Source organism: Crotalus tigris, unplaced genomic scaffold (assembly GCF_016545835.1).
Source record: "Crotalus tigris isolate CLP2741 ecotype Arizona unplaced genomic scaffold, ASM1654583v1 scf7180000024375.2447938, whole genome shotgun sequence".
Lineage (NCBI taxonomy): Eukaryota > Metazoa > Chordata > Lepidosauria > Squamata > Viperidae > Crotalus > Crotalus tigris.
The window spans coordinates 2,073,054-2,094,973 of record NW_024100545.1 but is presented as its reverse complement, the minus strand read 5'-3'; the positions used below and the strand labels follow the sequence as shown (position 1 = coordinate 2,094,973).

General features: G+C 39.3%; 2 protein-coding genes across 2 annotated transcripts in view; both read right to left on the bottom strand.

Annotated features, from left to right (window-relative positions):
- Window positions 1–8,577: 8,577 nt before the first annotated feature.
- On the bottom strand, window positions 8,578–15,097 carry LOC120301296 (eukaryotic translation initiation factor 3 subunit G-like). Its single transcript, XM_039328346.1, has 10 exons — window positions 14,974–15,097; window positions 13,483–13,529; window positions 12,713–12,817; window positions 12,512–12,600; window positions 11,991–12,050; window positions 10,090–10,279; window positions 9,906–10,013; window positions 9,634–9,770; window positions 9,394–9,500; window positions 8,578–8,690 (listed from the first exon to the last, which is right to left on the bottom strand). Exons 1-10 carry the CDS (start codon window positions 14,991–14,993, stop codon window positions 8,675–8,677), a joined length of 879 nt encoding a protein of 292 aa, XP_039184280.1. The 5' UTR covers window positions 14,994–15,097; the 3' UTR covers window positions 8,578–8,674.
- Window positions 15,098–19,057: 3,960 nt separating this feature from the next.
- DNMT1 (DNA methyltransferase 1) overlaps window positions 19,058–21,920 on the bottom strand; it is a 42,574-nt gene continuing 39,711 nt past the window's right edge. The window contains exons 32-34 of the mRNA XM_039328304.1: window positions 21,020–21,136; window positions 20,043–20,133; window positions 19,058–19,568 (exon numbers count right to left, since the gene is read on the bottom strand). Coding sequence (XP_039184238.1) covers window positions 19,531–19,568; window positions 20,043–20,133; window positions 21,020–21,136 — 246 coding nt within the window. The 3' untranslated portion in view covers window positions 19,058–19,530. The remainder of the gene's footprint in view (window positions 19,569–20,042; window positions 20,134–21,019; window positions 21,137–21,920) is intronic.

Sequence of the window (21,920 nt, the reverse complement as noted above, 5' to 3'; positions counted from 1 at the left end):
AAATGCTTTTATCTCTCTACATGACCACCAAATATGATAATAAGAAGCATCCATATAGCCACATCTCCAACATTTGGGTTGTATGTCAGGGTACATAAGAGACATTTTTTGTGGATCAAGGTGCCATCTATAAAACATTTTATAAAAATTCTCCCTTAAGTTCTGTGCTTGTGTAAATTTGACATTTCTCACCCAGATGGTTTCCCAGATATCCAATGAGACTGGGACACCAAAATTCTGCGCCCATCTAATCATACAGTCTTTAATTAATTCCGATTCTGAATCCATTTCAACTAATACCCCATAGATTCTCTTAATATAGGTTTGTCTTTGATCCTTAACTTGCTTAATAAGATTTTCATCTTCTCTAAGAAAACCCAATTTACAATCCACCTTCCATTTATCTACTAGTTGCCTATATTGGAACCAAGAATAAATAATATTTTCTTGCGCTAAGTCTTCCCGTAATCTTAACTGCCAGTTTTGCCCATCCCATCTAAGTAGCTGACTATAAGACACCATATCCATTCTTACACCTCTTTTTATTCCTTCTATCGCATGCCAAGGTATAGCCCATAATGGAACTTTAAAATCACTTTTATAATATTTTCTCCAAGTCCTAAGTAAAGAGATTCTTAAAATATGAGATTTAAAAACCCAATCCATTTTTTTATTAAATATTAAATAGGCATGCCACCCAAAAAGTAAATCCCATCCCTCTAAATGAAGTATCTCCGGATTTGTCAAATTTACCCAATCACTAATTAGTGTTAAAACCACCGCATCATAATATAATTTCAAATTTGGTACCTTGAGTCCACCCCTCTCACGGAAGTCTTGCATAATTTTAAACTTAACCCTTGGCTTTTTCCCTGCCCAAATAAATTTATTAAGACCCTTCTGCCACTCACTTAAGTTAATCTCATTTTTCAAAATCGGTAACATTTGAAACAGAAAAAGAAACTTGGGTAGAATATTCATTTTTATCACTGCAATTCTTCCCATGAGAGATAATTGCAACTTCTCCCAATTCTTCAAGTCCTTCTGTACCCTGACCCACAACCTTTCATAGTTATTTTTAAATAATTTTACATTAGAAACAGACAACATCACCCCCAAATATTTTACCTTATTAACAATCTCAAAACCCGTCAAGTTGGCCAAAATCTGCTTCTCCTGACTAGACATATTTTTAGGTAAAATTTTAGTCTTATTTACATTAATCTTGAAACCCGAAACCAAACCATAATGATGAATCAACTGTAATAAGTTTACTACAGAATAATCAGGTTGCGACAAAGTAACAACCAAGTCATCCGCAAAAGCTCTCAACTTATATTCTTTTTTATTAACTTCTATTCCTTTAATTTCCTGAGACTCTCGAATTTTAATCAATAATATTTCCAATGTTAAAACAAACAACAATGGCGATAAAGGGCACCCCTGTCTAGTACCTTTCTCTATTGTAAAAACCTCCGACAAACCTCCATTAACAATAAGTTGTGCCGTTTGTTTTTGATATATTACCGTAAGGGCTTGTAATATCTTTTCGCCAAAATTCATTTCTTCCATTACTCTTAACATAAAATGCCAATTCAATTGATCAAATGCTTTTTCAGCATCTAAAAATATGAGCCCTGCAGGAACTTGGTTGTTCTTGTCTAAATATTCTAATAAATTAATAATTTGTCTAACATTATTTTTCATGTACCTTCCAGTTATAAACCCTGATTGATCTTTATGCACAAGATGATGCACGACCCTCATAAGCCTATTTACCAAAATTTTTGCAAATATCTTATAATCCACATTTAAAAGAGATATAGGCCTGTAATTTTTTGGTAAAGTAAGATCTTGATCCTCCTTTGGAATCAATGATATAAAAGCACTACGCCATGAAGGAGGAATCTCTAAACCCTGTAAGATACCATTAAAAAGATCACTTAATGGTTGGATCATCTCCTCCTTTAGAGCTTTATAATAAACAGCTGTTAACCCATCCGTACCCGGTGCTTTCCCCAGTTTCAATTGTTGAATTGCTGAGGCAATTTCCTCCTTAGTAATTAAGCCATTAATTTCATGTTTCTGATCCTCAGTTAATTTGGGGAAACTTGCCTCAGCTAAATATTTATTTATATCTAGAAGTTGCACGTTAGTAGATTTGTATAACTTTTGATAGTAGTCCAAAAAAGATTTTTTGATAATTCCTTCTGAAAAACTAGTTTACCCTTGTAATTTATTTTCTCTATTATTCTCTGTCTCTGTTTCTTTCTTAATTGATAAGCCAACCATCTCCCAGGCTTGTTAGCATTACAAAATGTATTTTGTTTCATAAACAATAAGTTAGTTGCAGCTTGATCTGCTATCAACATGTTAAATTGTGACCTTAATAACTTCACAGATTCTTTAATACTTTCATCAGAAGGATTTAAAATCAAGGACCTTTCTTTTGATTTAATTTCATCTTCAAGTTCTCTACATTTCTGAATCTGGTTCCGCTTATGACAATTATTCGTTTTTATCAAAACACCACGCATAAATGCTTTACCTGCATCCCATACCATTGACATTGAGGTCCCCTTATACATATTCAAAACAAAATAATCCTTTAAACACTCCTTTAACTTTTGAACATTCTTCTCTTGTCTGAACAAATTTTCATTAACTCTCCAGGATCTCCTTTCCTCTTTCTCTTGAATCAGCTCCATCCAGACTGGGCTATGATCCGTCAGTGATCTAGGAAAAATCTTTACATTCTTTACTTTATTATACAAATCCGTAGTAATCAAAAAAAAGTCGATTCTTGAAAAAGATTGGTGTCTATCAGAAAAAAAAGTGAAGTCTCTCTCCTCTTGGTTACATTCCCGCCAGTAATCCCTTAATTCCCAGTCTTCCTTCATATCAAAAAAGGCTTTAGGTAACCTTGCTTGTTTAAGAAAGGGAGAGGAACCTTTCTTATCCCTTTGTATATCTAAGACACCATTCCAATCACCCATTAATACCACTGATCTATAGTCAAGCAATGTTATTTTTTGATGTAACAGCTTATAAAATTGTTCCTGTTGCTGATTTGGAGCATAGAGTCCCACTATAAGTACCTTCTTACCATATATACCAAGTTCAATCATCACATATCTCCCCTGGGGATCTGATTCTACCAGACAAGCTGGTAGGTTTTGTTTGACATATATAACAACTCCCCCTTTCTTTCCAGGAGCAAAGGATACAAAATGAGATCCCAAACGAGCATTGACTAGATATTTCTGATCTTTGAGTAAGATATGAGTTTCCTGTAAGCAAATAACGTCATTGGTATGTTGCTTCAAATAATAAAAGATTTTTTTCCGTTTCTGAGGAGAATTCAAGCCATTAACATTCCAGGTCAAAAACTTTGCCATCTCCCTTGGCACGCAGCCTGGAGAAGACACCATCAAAATCTGAAAGTGCTGCATGTGTTGCATAACTCTTGGGTCTTGCTCCTCCCACCGGCGGTGATGCGTTTCCAGAAGAATTCTCTTTAGACTCTTTTTTACGTTGCTCCTTCTCTTTACGCTTGTAAGCTGCACGAGTCATTCTCTGCTCTTTGACCTCCATCTGGCGTTGCCTTTCAGCTTGTATCATCCCAGCGGAAACCAAACTTAATGCCTCAGATTGCTGCTCGTCCTCCTTGCCACTCGGAGATTTCTGACCAGATGGAGTTGAGCCTGCACCCAGGACCGAAGTATAAAACTCTCTAGCTTTGTCAACTGTATTCAATCTATAACGTGTCCCCGCATGGCTCAAGACGATACCCATCGGAATTTCCCATCTAAATGGCATCGATCTGACTTTAAGCTCATTGGTTAAGAAAGCAAAATCTTTCCTGCTTCTTAAAATTTTGGATGGGATTTCCTTTAGAATGATAACATCTTGGGCAGCAATCTGGAATCTTTTGTTGTAAAAGGCTTGTATAAACTCATTCCGCAGGGACTTCTTTGTAAAATAAATCACCACATCTCTAGGCAAATTCTTCTGCTTGGCAATCCAAGAGTTAAGTCTATACATTTTTTCCACTTCTCTGCTTAATTCTCCTTTATCCATATCCAAGGCCACTGCCAGATCAGTAAGAACCACCTCCACCAAATCTTGATTCATATCTTCCTTGAGGCCTCTAATCCTCAAAGCATACTCCATCTGTCTGTACTGAAACATCAAGATGTCTTCTTGTGAGGACTCCACCTTCCTTTCCACATCTTGAATTTTATCATCAAAAGAATCAACTTTGTTTTCCACTTCCTCAAGCCTTGCATCCAGCTTGACCACCACGGTAGCCAAACCTGAAACTGCTGCAAGTATATCTTGTCGCAAATCATTATTGTTTTCTTCCAGTTTGGTCTTTATCCCCTTTATCTCTTCTTTAAAATCAGATTTAATTTCTGATTTAATCTGTGTAGCAAATTGCTTCATTTCCTCTCTCATTTGGACTACAATCTCTCCCATTATACCTCTAACCTCTTGTACTGAAAGTCCAGGCAAAGGGGGGGAGGGTGGTGGCTGAGCCGGTGGTACATGTTTAGTTTGTTGTTGTAATTGTGCAGTAGAAGTTATAGGAGAAGAAACAACCTTAGGTATTGAAGAAGGCTGCTGTCTCTTTGAAGCCATTTTAAAAAGCACAGTTCTCACTTCCCTTTCCCCTCCACACAAGAAGGGAGGAGGAAAGAAAAAGAAAAAGAATTTTTTAAAAGAGACACACTATAGTCCTTGAAAATCCAGAGAAAATCCAAAGAATAAAAAGGCGAACAAATCAAAAGAAAAAAAAATTCTATGCCAAAAACAAAAGCAAAATCCAATCCTTAAAAAGGGAAAGTAAAACAAAAAGGAAAGGAGAAAAAAACTCCGACACTTTCAAAACGCCATCTTAAATCCTTTCACTAATATAACAAAGAAAGGAAGGAAAAATAGTCAAAACCAAATAATAAAAAAAATAAACACCTAAATTATAAAACAAAAATCCTTTAAACTGCTCTGTCCGTTTAAAATTTACTCACCAAAATACTATAAACACGGAGATAGAAGCGGCAGTTTCTTTTGCTTCCTAGGAAGCAAAAACAGCTGGGAGGCGGAGATCAGCAGGAGCTTCGAGGGAACACTCCTTTCACCCCCTCTAGAAATAAATCCAGAGGGGGTTCAGGGGTTCTACCTCTATTCCTGCGTTCTCTGTCCCTTCCCTTTGCCCGGGAAGGGAATTTCGAGCCGCGGGCCAGCTGATGCACGCTGTGCTCCGCGGCTCTGACACTTCGCCAGCTGGACGGCTAGAAGATAGCCGCCATCGCCGTCGCCTCGTACCGGAAGCTCCAAGAGTGACTTTAAAATACCATTATGGGCTATACCTTGGCATGCGATAGAGGGGATAAAAAGAGGTGTCAGAATGGATACGGTGTCTTATACACAGTTACTCAGATGGGATGGACAAAACTGGCAGTTAAAATTATTGGAAGAGTTAGTATATGAAAATATTACTTATTCTTGGTTTCAATATAGACAATTAGCAGATAGATGGAAGATGGATCGTAAGGTGGGTTTTCTCAGAGAAGATGAAAATCTTATTAAGCAAGTAAAGGACCAAAGACAAAGTCATATTAAGAGAATTTATGGGGTTCTAGTGGAATTGGATTCAGAAACAGAATTAATTAAAGATTGTATGATTAAATGGGCGCAGAATTTTGGTGAACCAGTTCTACTGGATACCTGGGAAATTATTTGGGTGAGAAATGTTAAATTTACACAAGCACAGAATCTAAGGGAGAATTTTTATAAAATGTTTTATAGATGGCACCTTGATCCACAAAAAATGTCTCTTATGTACCCTGACCTACAGCCTAAATGTTGGAGATGTGGTTGTTTGGATGCCACCTACTATCATATTTGGTGGTCGTGCAGAAATATAAAAGCTTTTTGGATTAAGATATGGTGGAATATTCAGAGAATTTTCAGAAAGAGGGTAAAATTTACTCCACAATTATTTTTGTTAGGTATAGTTACTGATTGTGATGCAAAGGAGGTTATATTGATGTTGAATTTGATTACAGCCGCAAGGCTGTTAGTAGGACAATATTGGAAGAAGGAATCTTTGCCTACTTTGCAGGAATGGTTTCTTAAAGTATCTTATCTGGCGGAAATGGCAAAGATTTCGACTTTCCTAAAAGAACAATCGCAAGAGAAATTTCTTGCTGTTTGGGATAAATGGATAAAGTTTATACAATTTAAATTGGATATAAAAAAATATCATTTAGCCTTTTTATAACTCTATATATATATATATATATATATATTAGTGTTATATTCTTTTTTTTATATAATCTGTTTAACTTTTTTTAATTAAGCCTATATTCTGCTCTGGGAAGCTCCGGGGGGGGGGAGGGAGTGGGTGTTTTGGGGAAGGGTTGTTTTGTTTTGTTTTGTTTGGTTTGGTTTTTTTTTCTTTTATGCTGTTGTTGTATTGTCATTTTTTTTGTTTTTCTGTAAAAATTTATAAAAATTTTCAATAAAAAAAAAAAATTATCTGAATCCTGTACTGTGAGCAAGGCCTCTAGTCCAGTCCGGTGTTCCTGAGCTGGTGCCCCCTGAGCTGCTCACAAGCAACCTGAGACCAAAGCTTTACTGAAAAAGATATCCCATTATCTGAGTAATAACTTTGGGGGACCAAGCCTTTGCCCATTTGATCCACTACAGTCCACGGTTTTCTATACTTTCTAATAGGTACTGCATTTTTTGCAGTCTCCTCATAAGCCATGGTTTACATGGGAATGCAGCAAGGTTGAGAATTGTACATACAATATTCTAACTGCCAGAGGGGAATTAAAAGTGGGTTGCTATTCATTATTATCAGTTAGATGTTGTTGCTGTACTTTGTCTGCCTAGCAAAGATTTTAACCATATATATACTAAACCATTCATTTGGCAACCCTTCACAGTTAACAATGCTAACAAAACAGAAACTTTGCGTCCAGTGCCTGCATTTATGACCTTCAACAGGTCTGTAAAGCAAAAGAAAGCTGAGGATCATAAGCACTTTTACTTAGCGACCATTTTGCTTGATGACCATTTACCAGTCCCAATTGTGTTGCTAAACAAAGTCTATCTGTGTAGTATTTGCTTAAAAACCCACGGGATTATCTGGAGATGTTAACACAATCAGACTAGTGAAGTAGGGAAACAGAACTGATTTGTCAGAATGTTTTCCACTCCTTCCAGGAACAAATCTCAGTCATCCTGTTATTACAATTCCTTTCTGGCTACTGCTGGGAATGGCATCACAATCTACTGCACTGGGGCTTTTCAACACAAGTGGAATATAGGCACTATCTATTCCTTCAACCTTGCTATCAGTGACTTCCTCTATGTCTTCACCTGGCTCTCCTTGACCATCTATTACTTCTCATCAAAAGACTGGACATACGCCTCCATTCTCTATGCTTTTATCCATTTCTTCTTCTACAAGTTGTACATGTCATTTTTTTTCACTGCATGTTATCAGCCTGAATGTTTATGTTGTTGCTTTCTTCATTCACCACATGCCCAACTTCTAAGTGGAATACTGTAGAGTGTGGCTGATAGTGGAACGACTTGCCTCCAGAAGTTGTGAGTACTCCAACACTGGAGGTTTTAAAGAAGAGACTGCAAAACTATTTGTTCAATGGTATAGGATTTCCTGCTTGAGCAGAGGGCTGGACTAACAGACCTCCAAAGTCCCTTTCAACTCTGTTATTCTGATATATGGCCATCTCATCTCTGGTCCTCAGTTTCTCCACACTGAACTTTGTCTTAAAAAAACGAGAGCCAGTTTTATATCGTGGTTAAGGTACCAATTAGAAACCAGGAGACCCTTCTTAAGCTCAAAGCCTTAGGTCAGTCACCCTATCAGTGCTAGGAAGCAGAGCAATGAGAACACTTCTGAAATCTTGCCAAAAAACCTGCAAGGATGTGTCCAGGAAATCATCAGAAATCAACTCTTAAAGGCACAAATAAAACAAAACAAAAATCCTTCCAACACATAGCAAGCATCTCTGATGAGCAACAGCCCCATCTAATGGCAACATTCTGATGCTGAAAACGTGCAAAGTGGAGACGCTCATTTCAATGGTGGTGGTACTCACATTCTGCAAAATCTGTACTTCTCCATCATAGGCTGGTGTTACATTAATTAAATTGCAATTACTAATAATTTATTATTTGCCCAATCCTTACTCAAATGAAATAATTAGTTTTGTCCCCTGAAGAGTGTGGGGTCATGTTCAGCTATCATTTTAGGGGAACATTGCACTGCCATGTTTGAGAAGTTTTTTTGCTAAATTCCCATGTAACTCTATCTTGGGTTTTTGGTTTTTTTTTTGCTCCACAAACTAATACAGTTGCAATTATACGTTGTTAAGAAGTGTAGGAGCTTGTCATCCAAGGCAATATTTAATAACATATGCAGCAAATAAAATAAACCAGACCCTATTTTACAAATAGGGAGTAAAAAGGGTTTTTTAGTGATTGGTAAGGTTGGGGATTCAAGAATGATATTCTAACTTAACAGGACTGACACAACACAGACAAGGCTGCAATGAATTTTTATTAGAGACTTGTATCTCCAGTTAACAATAGAACTTGGTCATTTCCAAAGCCAAAAACAAAGGCAGGGCAGAAGATTTCAGTTGGTGGAAGGTCTGGAAGGAAAGGAAAGTGTTTCAATAATCTAACAAGCAAAGTTAAGCCATTTGTTGACCTTTGATGAAAAAGATTCTGAAAATATAAAACTCACTGAAATGAATAATTTTCAATATATTAAAATAAAATTAATTTCTATCTTTGGCAAGGACAGAAAAATGTCCAGAGAACAGAGGAGGCTGATCACAGAAGCATCAAATTAATTTTGCAGAAAAAATTCCATGCAATTAGAGGTCCCTCAAGAAAACTCTGAACTTGTAATCTCCATTTTAAGATCAATTTATGATCCACAAGTGAGAGATGATAAGGATGTAATTCTCCTTTTAAAAGAAATTCACAATGTGGACATTCTTGCTTAAAATCTAAGGAGATTTTGCTCGTTCCATGAAGTTAGAAATTTACAAGCTTTGCAATATTTTCAAACATTTATTTTTAATTCTAGAGTCCTGCAGATGCTATCTCAGGGGAAGAGGAGGGGCACAGAGGCTTCTATGACTAACTGCAAAAGCTGGACAAGAGAAATTTCCCAATAAAAGAGTTGGGGGCTGCTGTCCTAAATTTTGAGATATACTGGACCACTGGGCCAAGCATAACATAATAAAAACTAACTAACTTTGAAAATCTAATAACTCATTTCCATAGAGAGATTTTAAAAGTGAAAATTAAGGGCAAATGTACTCATGGCACCAGACATTTACTTACTTGGCCCATTCCACATTTAGGATCAGGTGATCATAACCAAAGCCAGACACGCCTGCAATAGCCCTGGCAGCATCCTCACAGCGGTGGAATCTGATGAACGCAAAGCCCTGTAGGAAAGCAATTGGAAGAGTGGTAAGAAGCAGCAAGCAAGTAGGAGAACATTGCCAACCTGCAGGGAATTTCTCCTTTTCGCCTATGGAAAGTGTGTGTTTTCTCCCATCCCACTTATCCCTCCCTTACCTTGGATTGCCCAGTGGTTTTGTTCTTGGCCAGGTAAATGCGGGAGATAGATCCGAAAGGACGGAAGAGCTCCTGAAGGTCAGTCTCCCGGGTGTCCTCAGACAAATTGGTCACACGAATGGTGGCATTGTCATCAGCTATGGGTGGGAGTGAAAAGACGAAGAGATGGCTACTGGCAGAAGCTGAAGGACTGGAAGCTGGTGCCCATGCCAATACATGCTGCTGCTAGGACACAGCAGACTTAGAGACAGCTTCCCTTTGCAGAAACTCACCTCTGCGATTTGGCTGCATGGACTCCCCTCTGCGACTGGCTCCGTCTCTCAGGCTGGGTGGGACGTACTTCCCAATCTTGTTCTGCTGAGCCTGAACAGGCTCTGGTTCTGGAAACAAAATGTGGCTTAAGCAAAAGTTTGTGCACTGCTGCCCTCCACTGTCTCTGACCTTTGCAGCTCTCACCTCCAGGGAGTTTCTCCTTTTCGCCTGTGGAAAGACCCAGCTGCTCAGCTAGTTCCTTCTGCATGGGCCCCAGCGTGTCTTTATAAGGGCAGCGAGTGGTCCAGTGATCGCCCTTGCAGATACGGCATGATACAATCTTCTGCCCTGTTAGCTTGTTCATAGGGTCTTCCTCCTCTTGGCAATTCAAGTCCTGGAAAAGCGAAATGATAGATAAATGAGTAAAAGCTTATCTGACTCCCTTTCCCTCTCCTGAATCCATGCAAATGTCTCCCTATCTTCTTCACATATGCCAAAATGTGAATAAGCATAGCTAGTACAACCTCTGCAGAACAATGCAAAAGGAATGCACCCATTTCTCTGACCATTCATCCACTAACTGTGAATGCAATCTGGCACTCTCGAGAGATACTGTGATGGCAACTGCCAGAATTCCAGGGAAAAATAATTACAGAATGATTAATATCCTGCATGTCACCACTCACCTCCTTGCTGGTTATGAAAGTCATAAAGACATCATCGCTCACAGTAGTAGTAGCCACATTTATTATAGTTTGAAAGAAAACTTCTACAAAATGATGGTACTTAACCCCAGATAGACTAACAAAAATGTGTAAATGTGTAAAGGGATTTCTAGTAAGTGCTGGAAATGTAATCAAAATGAATCCAGGTTCATTTTATAATATGTGGTGGTCTTGCAAATATGTGAAAATATACTGGATAGACATAACAATGACAATGCAAAAAATGTTTTAAGATACTACTATTAATGAAAGCTAAAGCTTTTCTTTTAGATATGATGGACAAGACAATTGAAAAACAATTTGGAATGCTATTCCTTCACATGGTGACGGCTGCAAGGACTGTACTTGCCAAATACTGGAAAGGAAAAGAGATGCCAACTGTCGAAGAATGGATTTTGAAATTGACTGAACTAGCAGAGATGGCTAAATTAACTTGATTAGAGATAATGGACTAGATTTTATAAGAGAATGGAAACAGCCTGTAGACTTTCTACACACTAAATATAATAACAGAGTGATTTGAAGATTAGTGTAATGTGGAGCCTACATGTTAAATTTTAAATTTAATTGGTCACTTTTTCTTCTTTTTTTGTACATTATTTTTTGTTGTTGTTGTTAGGGTTGAATGTATGCTTTTGTTTTGTTTCATTTTGTTTGTTTTACGGTTTTGTATTTTATTTTCTATGATAAAACAATAAATACCGTATATGCCGGCGTATAAGGCGACTTCTGCAAGCGTTAAAATCGGCGCCAAAGACGGGGGTTGTCTTATACGCCGAGACGTCTTATATGCCGGAAATACTGGTAGTTTCCGGCATATAAGACGATGTTCTAGGAATGTGGCTTGGCGACAAAGACGGGGGTCGTCTTATACATCGGGTCGCCTTGTACGCCGGCATATATGGTAATATAAAAAAATGACATAACCATTTCTCAAACTTAACAACCATTGCAGCACCCCCATGTGATCAACCTTTGGGAAATTGGCAACCATCTTGTATTTATGACGGCTATAGCATCCTGGGATCATGTGATCGCCATTTGCAACCTTCCCAATAAACAAAGTCAATGGGAGACGCCAGATTCTTTTAACAACCACTTGATTCACTTAATCGCAGTGACTCACTTCACAATCATGGCAAAAAAAACTGGTCACAAAATTGCATGTGACTCACTTAAGAACCAAAATTCTGGTCTCAACTGTGGTTGTAATTCGAGGACTACCTGTAAAGAACACATTGAACTAAAGCTCTTCCCCAGGGTCATGCTTTGCAAACCACAGAACAAGACTTGCAGAGCCCTGTGGGTCACAACAGAGAAATCTTATGTATTTCAGCACTCAAGGAAGCAAGAGCCACGTTCACCTGTCAGAGGGCTCACCTTTCGCCTTGCCACAGCCTTGGAGGCCTTACGAGTCTTGATTCTAAAGGTGCGGATGATCTGTGAAAGAACAGCAACTGATCACAATGTGCTCAGGTGGGAATTAGCAGGGGAAAAAATGGAGAGAGTCTGCAGGATCATCAATATTTTTGCATATGGCTTTCTTAAGTTTCACTATACAATTAAGCTTCAGGTAGTAGTAGCCTGTACCCCAAAGCCTACTTCTCTGAGTCTGCAGAAAAGGACCACGAGGAAAGGAAAGAGGAAAAAGGTGAAGCAGCATCAGCATCTTCAAACCAGGAGAGAATAAGCAGCAAGCAAGTATAGCTAATTCTGCCACAGGACAATAAAAATATATAACAAATGGGGAAGAATTACTCCTCAAGAAAGGCAATTAGCAATGAAAATGGGGATCGCTGTCACAGGCCCTACTAAATAGCAAACAATGAATCAAGAAATTACTGGGAGACCCAGATTGAGGAAGATGAAGGAGACCCCCCTCAATCTTGCTCTCCACTCACCTTCACCTTACGGCCATCTTCCTCTTCTCTGTATTCAGTCACAGTCTTAATGTTTCCATTCACAACTTCTTTGGGAGGTGGGAGGGGCTCTGTAAAAGGTGTATAGGAAGTTACAAAGATTCGCATTTGGGGAACTGGAGACACTTCATATTTTGCTTCCCCCCCCCCAGACATTCAGACAGATACAAATGTAGTTCCTACCTCCTTTTACAAGTTCTGGCTCGATGGTCACACTTACACCTCCATTTTCGCTCAACACACCCGTCAGGGGAATATCTTTGAGCAAGTCACTGGTAATGCATTTATCTGTGACGGAAAAGTATAAGGAGTTCATAAAATTCTCTGTTACAGCAAATTAAGCGGTCAAGGATTTATCAATTTGGAAGCAAAGTAGATTCATTCAAAATAAATGAATAATAATACACTACATACATAGAAGTATAGAGTTCTACAATATTTTAAAAGCTCCAAATATAGCCATTTAGGCATGTGTACTTCAGGACTAAATTTGTATTTGAGCCGATCTTTCCTACTGTTCAGCTTCACTGTTATCCAATGGAACATATTGCTTGTCAATTTAACTTATCCAGAAAGAAAGTATCAATATCAGCCTTACAATGTTGTTAGGGAATAAAATCAGAAGAACTGTCCATATACATTTTCTGAAGAATGCAAATGCAAATAACAAAACAAAACCCCACCCACCATAGTAATGGAAACATGCAAGGAGACTGAAGTTATAAAGGCCTGAAAAACGCTGGGATTTATGTAACTTGATAAACAAAATCAGATAGCTTTTAAAGTAAATTAATACTACGGAGGTTTTCTTGACATTGCTTCTTACTGAAATCTCAGTGTAAGATTCCAAAAGGGACAGATGGAGAGATTTTGTGAGATAAAACCCATCAGGGAAACAAGAAGTTACTCTTGGCTAAGCAAGGGGCCAATTAAATGCACATTAAATTTCTCACCATCATCTCCTTCTTCTTCCACTTGATCTGCCCAACTGGGCTTGGAGCTAAAAGAGATAAAAATATCAAGTTAGGCACCTACCCTCAGATCCCATAAATATATGTATCCTTCTTCAATTTCATAATCCTAGGATTGGTCTCTCATATGTAGTACTTATTCTATTACTCAATATGCTCTGGATTCCATTCTAACTCATTTCCACCAGGTGCACGCTTGCTTCTTTGGATAGCAAGAAATAAAAGTTATTTCTGAACATACTTTAGTTTGTAATAAAATAATATTTCCAGGTTTAAACATTTTTAGAGCTTTAATCAAAATATCTATTTTGGTGAACTGCTGTTATTTTCTCTTTTTTCTGTATTCCAAAGTCATGTGTTGTGTCTCCTAACCCTATTTCCTTTGTCCTCAAACTATAATTCCATCACAAAAAGCCAGTTTGGTTGGTGGTTTAAACATTAGCCTAGAAGTCAGGATACTGTGAATTCTAGTCCTCCCTTAAAACCAGTTTGGTGACTTTGGGCTAGTCACCCTTTTTCACCCAACCTAATTCACAGGTTTTTTGTTCTGGGGAAAAAATAGGATACCGACATGTTAGGTATATTTATACTGAACTATATACAAAAAGGTGGGATAAAAATCTAGTAACAATAATATAAACCATTGTCAGTGGATCTTCTGAAATGGCAGCTTCCACATCCTCCAACCCATTCACACAATTACCACTTACATTTTCTATCCACATTGTACTTGTTTTCTTACTTCTGAAAACTCATCTTATTCACATCAGATGCAATATAATGCACAAAAACACTTTTCAATGCATAATTTGGGATGGACTACTTATAACTTACACATGCAGATTATACTACTGTGTAAAACAATATATAGGAAAAAAACGTTGGGTTGGAAAGAGGCTTCCACTTTAGTTCCTTCATTAAAACATGAAGGTCGCTGCTTTTTTTTTTTTTTTTTTGATACCAGTTCGTCATGGGAATCGCCATTCCACAAAAGAAGTGCAACCACCCAGTCAAAGGTTTAGCTCCCTTCAATGAAAATGGGGTCACGCTCAGCACTTCACCCCCTTTCCCAGGGGACTGCACTTCCTATCCAGGGTGCATCGGTGGGAATTCATGGCGGGCTTTTTTACATCGCTACCTTCGCCCTCCATTTAATTTTTGTTTATATTACTGAACTAGCAACCACAAAGGTGTTTAGAAAAGGTTCAATGGCGCGCGAGGAGTGGAGGCCCGACTCAGTCGAGAGTTCGTATCCCAGCCTTTCATGCACGTAAAGCAAGAATATGCTGGATGTACGGACGTGTGCATGTGTGAATTCACACAGAGACAGTGTTTCTGAGTTTGTCTACTTTTCGGATAACAGGCGACGACACGTGTGCGCCTTCCCCAGTGCCTTCCCTCCCTTGTCATGCCCAGGTAACACCTGCCCCCCTACCAATCCCCCAAACCCCCCCCCCCGCTGGCTGTTCTCACTCGTAATCGCCAGTTGGCATCGTCGACGATGGAAGAGCAGCAAACGGAGCCAAACAACCCAGGCATGGTTCGAGGGCAGGAAGTGGGTGCCGCAACGCATAAGCGTGACGCACAATAGAGCGCCGCAAGAGGCATCCTGGGAGGTGTAGTTCTGCTGCTCGACACAAGCGGAATCGTGCTCAGTTTCGCCTGTGTGACAGTTCAGACACGTGACAGGAGAGAAGATTGTCCATGAGAATCACTTAAAATATTAGTTCCCTGCGTTGATACTTTTGCATAATATATATTTTAAACCAACACATATTATTTTGCCCCACGTGATTGAAAGAACATACTAAATTCAAACGGACTGGTTTGAATATATGAATAAACTACAAAATCCTCTATATGAATGAATGTTTGCCCATCGCTCGTTTTTTGGTCCCTGAGTAAGGATATGTGTGGTCATACAGTAACTGGATTCAGACCTAACCTAACCATAATGCAATTTAATTCGTTTTGGTTTAATCAGGTGGGTGAATTGGGTATATTAACCATGGGTTAGGGTTTACTATGTTGTGCAGATCTAGCCAGTTGTAGTTTACTGAGTATGCCAAGATTAAGCTGACTGAACACGATGCATAAACTATATTTTCTTAATCCCAATTCCACTCTCCAGCCCCCCTATGCTTAACTCCAATGCCATGACAGGGGTGATCTAGTGTGCATTACCAAGACTTGGTTGAACATAGATAATTCTTCTTTCAGAAATGTGCCCTAGATTTTGAGGATGCAACCAAAAGGATTGTAGCTTTCAGAAATGCCGCTCCCTGGATAGCTGGTTATGAGAATCTGCTGGTGAGATTAGGCCCTGGGAATGCATGGGACTATTGCCACTATATCGGCAGCATTCCTACCTGAGCTCCTCCAGGACACTGGCGTTTTCCAAACTAGTAATAGTGGAGGACTTTAATCTGCCTTCTCTAGGCATAGATTTGGACATGGCTCAGGAGTTCACGGCTGTCATAGAAACTTGAACCTGACCCAGAGAGTTTACAGGGCCAATTTAGAGTAGTGGTCACACTTTGGGGGAGGTATGTACCTTTGACTCAGGGTTGACTCCTGGTGCCTGCTTAGAAAAGTCTCTGCAGTTTTCTCGGCAACATTTCAGAAGTGGTTTGACATTACCTTATTCCTAGGGTTGAGAGAAAGCGACTGACCCAAATTCACCCAGCTGGCTTTGTGCCTAAGTTTAGATGAGATGGAATTGGGAGTTATCACTATCTAGCTCTTGCTGTGATTGAGCACTGTTAATTCTGCAATCACTTCTTGCTGCAGGGTAGAAGCACCAATTAAACTGGTCTATCCCATATGTCTGATGGACGCTGTTAGGTTTTAAAAGGAGCTTAAGGTAACTAAAACTCTGATGCATACTTTTTATGAAATTGTCATTGCTGCTTGGAAAGAGGGGGCAACCATGGTCTTGATCATACTGTGCCTGTGCAGGCTCACTCTGTCCATAGATTCCAAAGAATGCCTTAGAGCTCTAGAAGAATTGGAAGAAGATACACTTAATTGTCATTGAAGGAAAACAATGATAAAAAAAAATGGATAGAATCCTTTCTTAAAAATCACCAAAATAGCAGTAAGTGACAAAATATAATTATTTTTCTGCTCTTATTACATCCAGATAGCTGTGCAACAGCCTTTAGAACAGTGGTTCTCGACCTATGGGTCGGGACCCCATTTGGGGTCGAACGACCATTTCATGGGGGTCACCAAACAACGCAGTCCGCCATTTTTCCCCCTTTTCCTTAGCTGTGCTATTCCCTTTTATTCTATTGGCTTTTGAAAGCCAATAGAATAGACTCTCTTGAATAGAGTCTAATTCTATTGGCTTTCAAAAGCCAATAGGAATTATCCAGGCTGTCTCTGCCCTGCTGAGCCCGCCAAAAGTCCCATTCTGCAAATGGTGCTGCACCAGTTGAGTAGTCCTCGACTTACGACTGGTTGGGGGTCGCGGCATTAAAAAGGTTGAGAACCACTGCTTTAGAATGTCCTAATTTCTTCTAAGGAGAGGGGCCCCAAGGCTGAAACTCTAAGCCTCTGTGGGATAAAGTAGTGTGGATTTCTTCAAATTTCAATTGTGCAATTTCCTTTGAAACTAAGATACAATCCAGGATGGTTGCCTGGCACAAATTTGAATCCATTAAAGGTCATCCTTGTCTTACAACCATTCATTTGAAATTTCACATCTTCCTTCCCCTGTCCTTGCCACCTTCTACAGAGCCTCCTGTCATACAGCATTACAGTCTGGTTTGGAAGCATCACTTCTTCAGACAGGAAGGCTGGTGAGGATGGCTGAAAAGATCATTGGCAGTTCCCTCCCTTCCATCCAGGACATAGCATGTAAGAGTTGCTTGAGCAGGGTCCACAGTATTGTCTGGGACTCTATACATCCTCTTCATGACCTGTTTTTCTTGTTACCTTCTTGGAGGAGGCTTCATGGTATCTGAAGCAGACGATCCAGATCCAGTCAGTTTTGTTCCATATAGTATTAGTGTTTGTGAACTCTAAAGCTTCCTCTTTCCACTATGTATTCAAGATGGACAGTGATTAATATTTTTGTTATTTATTTATAAAGGTGTAGGTTTATACATGTTTAAATGTGTGCCCATGTTCTATCTGCTATCTGAAGATGTACTGTCTCAGAATGATTATTTGGCATCATTAGATATGTCAGTGAACAAAATTCTTTTTAGTTGCTTGAAAAATGGAGACCATTAGGGTCCTTTTTACTGAAAACATAGCAAACTTAGGTTTACAAATGACAATAGTATAGTCCCTGAGAAGCACTCGAAATAATAGCTCCCTGCAATGATACTTTTGCATAATATATATTTTAAACCAACACATATTACCCAAGCTGAGATTATTTTCCAAGAGGCATTATTGCCTTTGGAAGAACATACTAGGTTCAGTGAGGCTGCTTTTGAATATGGACTTGTGATATTACTGCTACAAAGCCTTCCTGCTTTGTAGCAGCATCCCTACATGAGCTCCTTCAGGCCATGTTTCGGTTGACGCTGGAGCTTCCCAAATTAGTAATAGTGGAGGACTTTACTCTGCCTTCTCTGGGCATAGATTTGATCATGGCTCAGAAGTTCATTGTGCAAACCATGCCAGTTTCTTCTTGGATTTCTTGTTTTTATTCTGAGTTTGTTAAAAATCTGCTCTTTTAAAATTTAAGACACTGGATTATATTCTATTGCTTGTGTTTGCACTGTGTTTTCCTTTGACGAATGAAGGCAAACATTCCATATTCTGGTGAGAGAGAAGTTCCCTGAGGAGGGGCTCCAGCACAGGTCCAAAAGCTTACAAGACCAAACCTCTGGTCCCGATGACCGACCCAGATTGGATCCTGCCATTTCCTTTGAGATAAGGCATGGTCCAGCATGTCTGTCTGGCATGGGTCTGAACTCATTACAGGTAATCATTGACTTACATCCATCCAGGAATGTCTAAACCTTTGCACGCAACTGTATTGGGTAGCTTGGATGTCTGTATTGCACTAAGGATACATGCCCCTTTTTGTATCTGTATTATGCCCACATATACATGTGATTTAAAAAAATAGCAGTAACAGAAGGACAGATTGCCTTCTTTTTTTTAGCACGCCATTATCAATTTCCTGCAGGACTAATAGCGACTTCACTGTAACCTAGACAAGTGTTCAAGTTAAGCTGTCAGGACAAACTATGACTCTGATCAACTAACCAAAACTGCTATGATTATAGCCTTGTGCTTAAGAAGCTGTGCTAGCCAGAGTCTAACCCATGGTTAAATATGGTTTGCCACATTGTACAGATCAGTAAGTATTGTCTTTCTCGCAGCAACAGAAAACTGCTCTGAAGAGAAACATGGCCTGTCTCAGTTAAGATGATAGGCATGTAAGGATAAAGCTTGTCACAGTGAACAGACTAAATGAGTAAGTACTGACCAATCAAAAGATTGGTGTAACAATGGTAGATCCCAGAGGTAATATTAGCCAAATTAAATGCAACAGGGGACAATCATTTGAAAAAAATCAACAATGGCCCTCTAATAATTTATAGGAGATTTATTTGAAGAAATATTACAACATATAAAAACTACATAAAGTATTATTTCCACTTGTATAAAGTGGCTGATTAGTTTTCAATACAATGCATAATAAAAACATTCTCCACTCCCCCAACTCATACACACACACGCACGCACGCACACACTTACACACACATGGATAGGCACTGCACAGTTGATCATTTGAGAATGGCAGCGGGAACATTGAAACAGTTTCAGAATGTCAACCAAGTAGACAACACTGTTCACAAATACAGGCTTAAAAGGAGAGAGACAAACACATACACGCACAAAAAAACTAAAACCCTGAACAAACCAAAACCTCCAACAATTTTCAGCATGTCCAGAGGTAAGAAAATAAATCAGGAAAATAACAGAAGAACATTAAAAATTATCAGTGCATGTTTGGGTGTTCAGGTGCTGGAGCTGTGGTGCAGCAGATGGGCAATTTACAAATTACTTTGACGTGTCCATCTTTTCCTGTTTGATGCCATCTGTAAAGAAGCAAAACAGCTAGCTGGTCAGAAAACAAGACCACATTAAAGCTCTCATCTACAGAGAATATGGTCCTCTGGAAGTAACGGATCAGCTTATCACTTTCTTCTGGATTGGAAAGAAAATGGCTTCCTGCTTACTGACTTCCCAAGTGCATCTTGGCACAGCAGCCATGCATCTTTGTATCTACACCACCTTCAAACTGTTAAGGCGTTTCAGGTGGGGGCCACCATGTTTTTGGTCTCCATGCCAACCCCCCTAAGATAATAAACAAGCTTTGGACAAAGTTCAATTAGTTGTTCTATTTGGAGGACTCCATAGGATGCACAACCCTAACTACAATCCTAATTTAGAGAAGACCAGATTGAGTTGTGCTACCTGGTTCACAGCAAGTGCAAAACTGCTTGAGCTTCTGAAATACAGAAATCAAATGTCCCTTTGCAGATAAGTTCAGTGACATTCCAATAACATACCTGTGGCATCCTCTTTCATTTTTGCCAACACACACAGTTTGATTTCTAGCCCAATGGCTTTTGCCAGAGGCGGAGGGACTGCGTTTCCCACCTGAACAAACAAAGCACAAGCAAGGGTGAAGAGTTGGCACACATACCTCATATGGCAAAGTCCTACTCTGGGTGCAGGGCCACTAACTAGAAGGAGTCTGCACTGTGAACAAAACTTGTCCTGAAGAAAGTAAGAAACATCTCTCTTCCCTTCATTGCATCAAAGCCCTGATATATGTGCAAAGGCCTATTGTTAACTGAAAACCAACCGACAGAGAGATGCTTCTACAGCATTATATAATAATGTACTACGTTTTATCAGATGTGTCTTAGCCTTGAATATCAAGAATACAAAAAACATTGGAGAGCCTTCATCTAATCTCAAATGTAATGTAATTTTTACATCTCCCCTGGCAAATACATTCATCCTTGAGGGATGCACTGTTGGTTGCTTCTGTCATATAAAACCATTGTCAATTTATCCCAATACATTCCAGAAAGCCACTTTTGTCCTTTTTATTTTTCCTGTACTATTTTTAGGTGTTTCTTAATGAAGAATTCTGAACTGTTGGTTGATCTTAACAAATCTATCATCCATCTAAGGATCTTTTCCCATTTTTGAGGTATCTATTTCCCATTTTTGAGGTATCTTTTCCCATTTTTGAGGTATCTATTCAGCCAACTGAAACAGAGTTTATCCCTAGAAGAAAATCCTTTATTTTATTATTTTTTCCCCCAAAGTTACTTTTTAGTGCTAACTTGCAAACAACTAAGTAAACAAACAATAACAGAAAAGCATTCTCAAAATTGCTGCAGGAGCAAAGTGATCCACTTCAAATGTTATTAAGAGATAGAGCAACAAAACAAGAGCACGTTCAAATTCTAAAAAACTCTAGTGAACATTTACATATACAAATCTCCTCTAGGAAGGCTCTGCAGCCACTTACCTGCCTGTGCTTGTCCAGTACATTCCCAAAGAGCCTGTAAGTATCAGGGAATCCCTGGGACCGCGCACATTCTCGCACACTCACTACTCGGTGCTGTTCAGGGTGAAGCACACGACCCTGGAAAAAGGGGAGCAGAGTCACTGGCATAGCCTCTTCCAGCTTTGTGTTGGGATATAGTTAACTACTATATTTGGAGCTACGGCTGAGTCACCCAACCAGGTTGCTCCACAATGAATATGGGCCACTTATTTCTCAAGCACAGAAATACCGTATCATCTTCTAGCCACCCTCAGCCCACTAGGAAAGCAAGCTTTATAGAAAGCAATTGGAATATTAAAAGCATTAAAATACTGAACGTTAAAAGTTAAAAACAGTAACAGGTTTTCAGGCCCTCTCAGTAGGTCAAGAGGGTGGGCACTCCTCTCAAGGGGCATAATGTTGCACAGGGTGGGTGCCACAGCAGAAAAGGTTCTTCTGCCAGCCAAAATTCCTTAGCCGACGAGATCTGAAGCATGTCTCTTTTTATAGGCCAAATGGGGGTAGGTGGATTAGGGTGAGACAGTGCTTAAGGTAGTTTGGACCCATGCCAAAAATAACTTGTTAACCGACACCTTGAATTGGACCTGGAACCAAACCGGCAACCGATGCAGTTCAGGCAACAGTGGTGTTACATGGATGAATCTAAGGTCCCCTAAAACAGTCCACACTGCTGCATTCTGTTCCAGCTGTAGCTTCCGAATACTCTTCAAGGGTAGCCCCATTTAGAGTGTATTGCAGTAATCCAAACGCAAGATCTCCATGGACTGAGTGATTCAGCGAAGGGCCTCATGATCCATGAAAGGGCTCAGCAGCACTAATTTCTTAAACATTCTGCCAGTTTCCCCTTGTAGTCCCAATGACA

Bases quoted from the DNA above. Each gene is read 5' to 3' on its own strand.
- LOC120301296 (XM_039328346.1), bottom strand. From the start codon at position 14,993: ATGCCAACTGGCGATTACGA. The intron at 12,601-12,712 runs GTAGGAACTACA...CACCTTTTACAG, and splicing joins GCCAGAACTTGTAAAAGGAG to AGCCCCTCCCACCTCCCAAA. The intron at 10,014-10,089 runs GTGAGAGCTGCA...TTTTGTTTCCAG, and splicing joins AAAGGAGAAACTCCCTGGAG to AACCAGAGCCTGTTCAGGCT.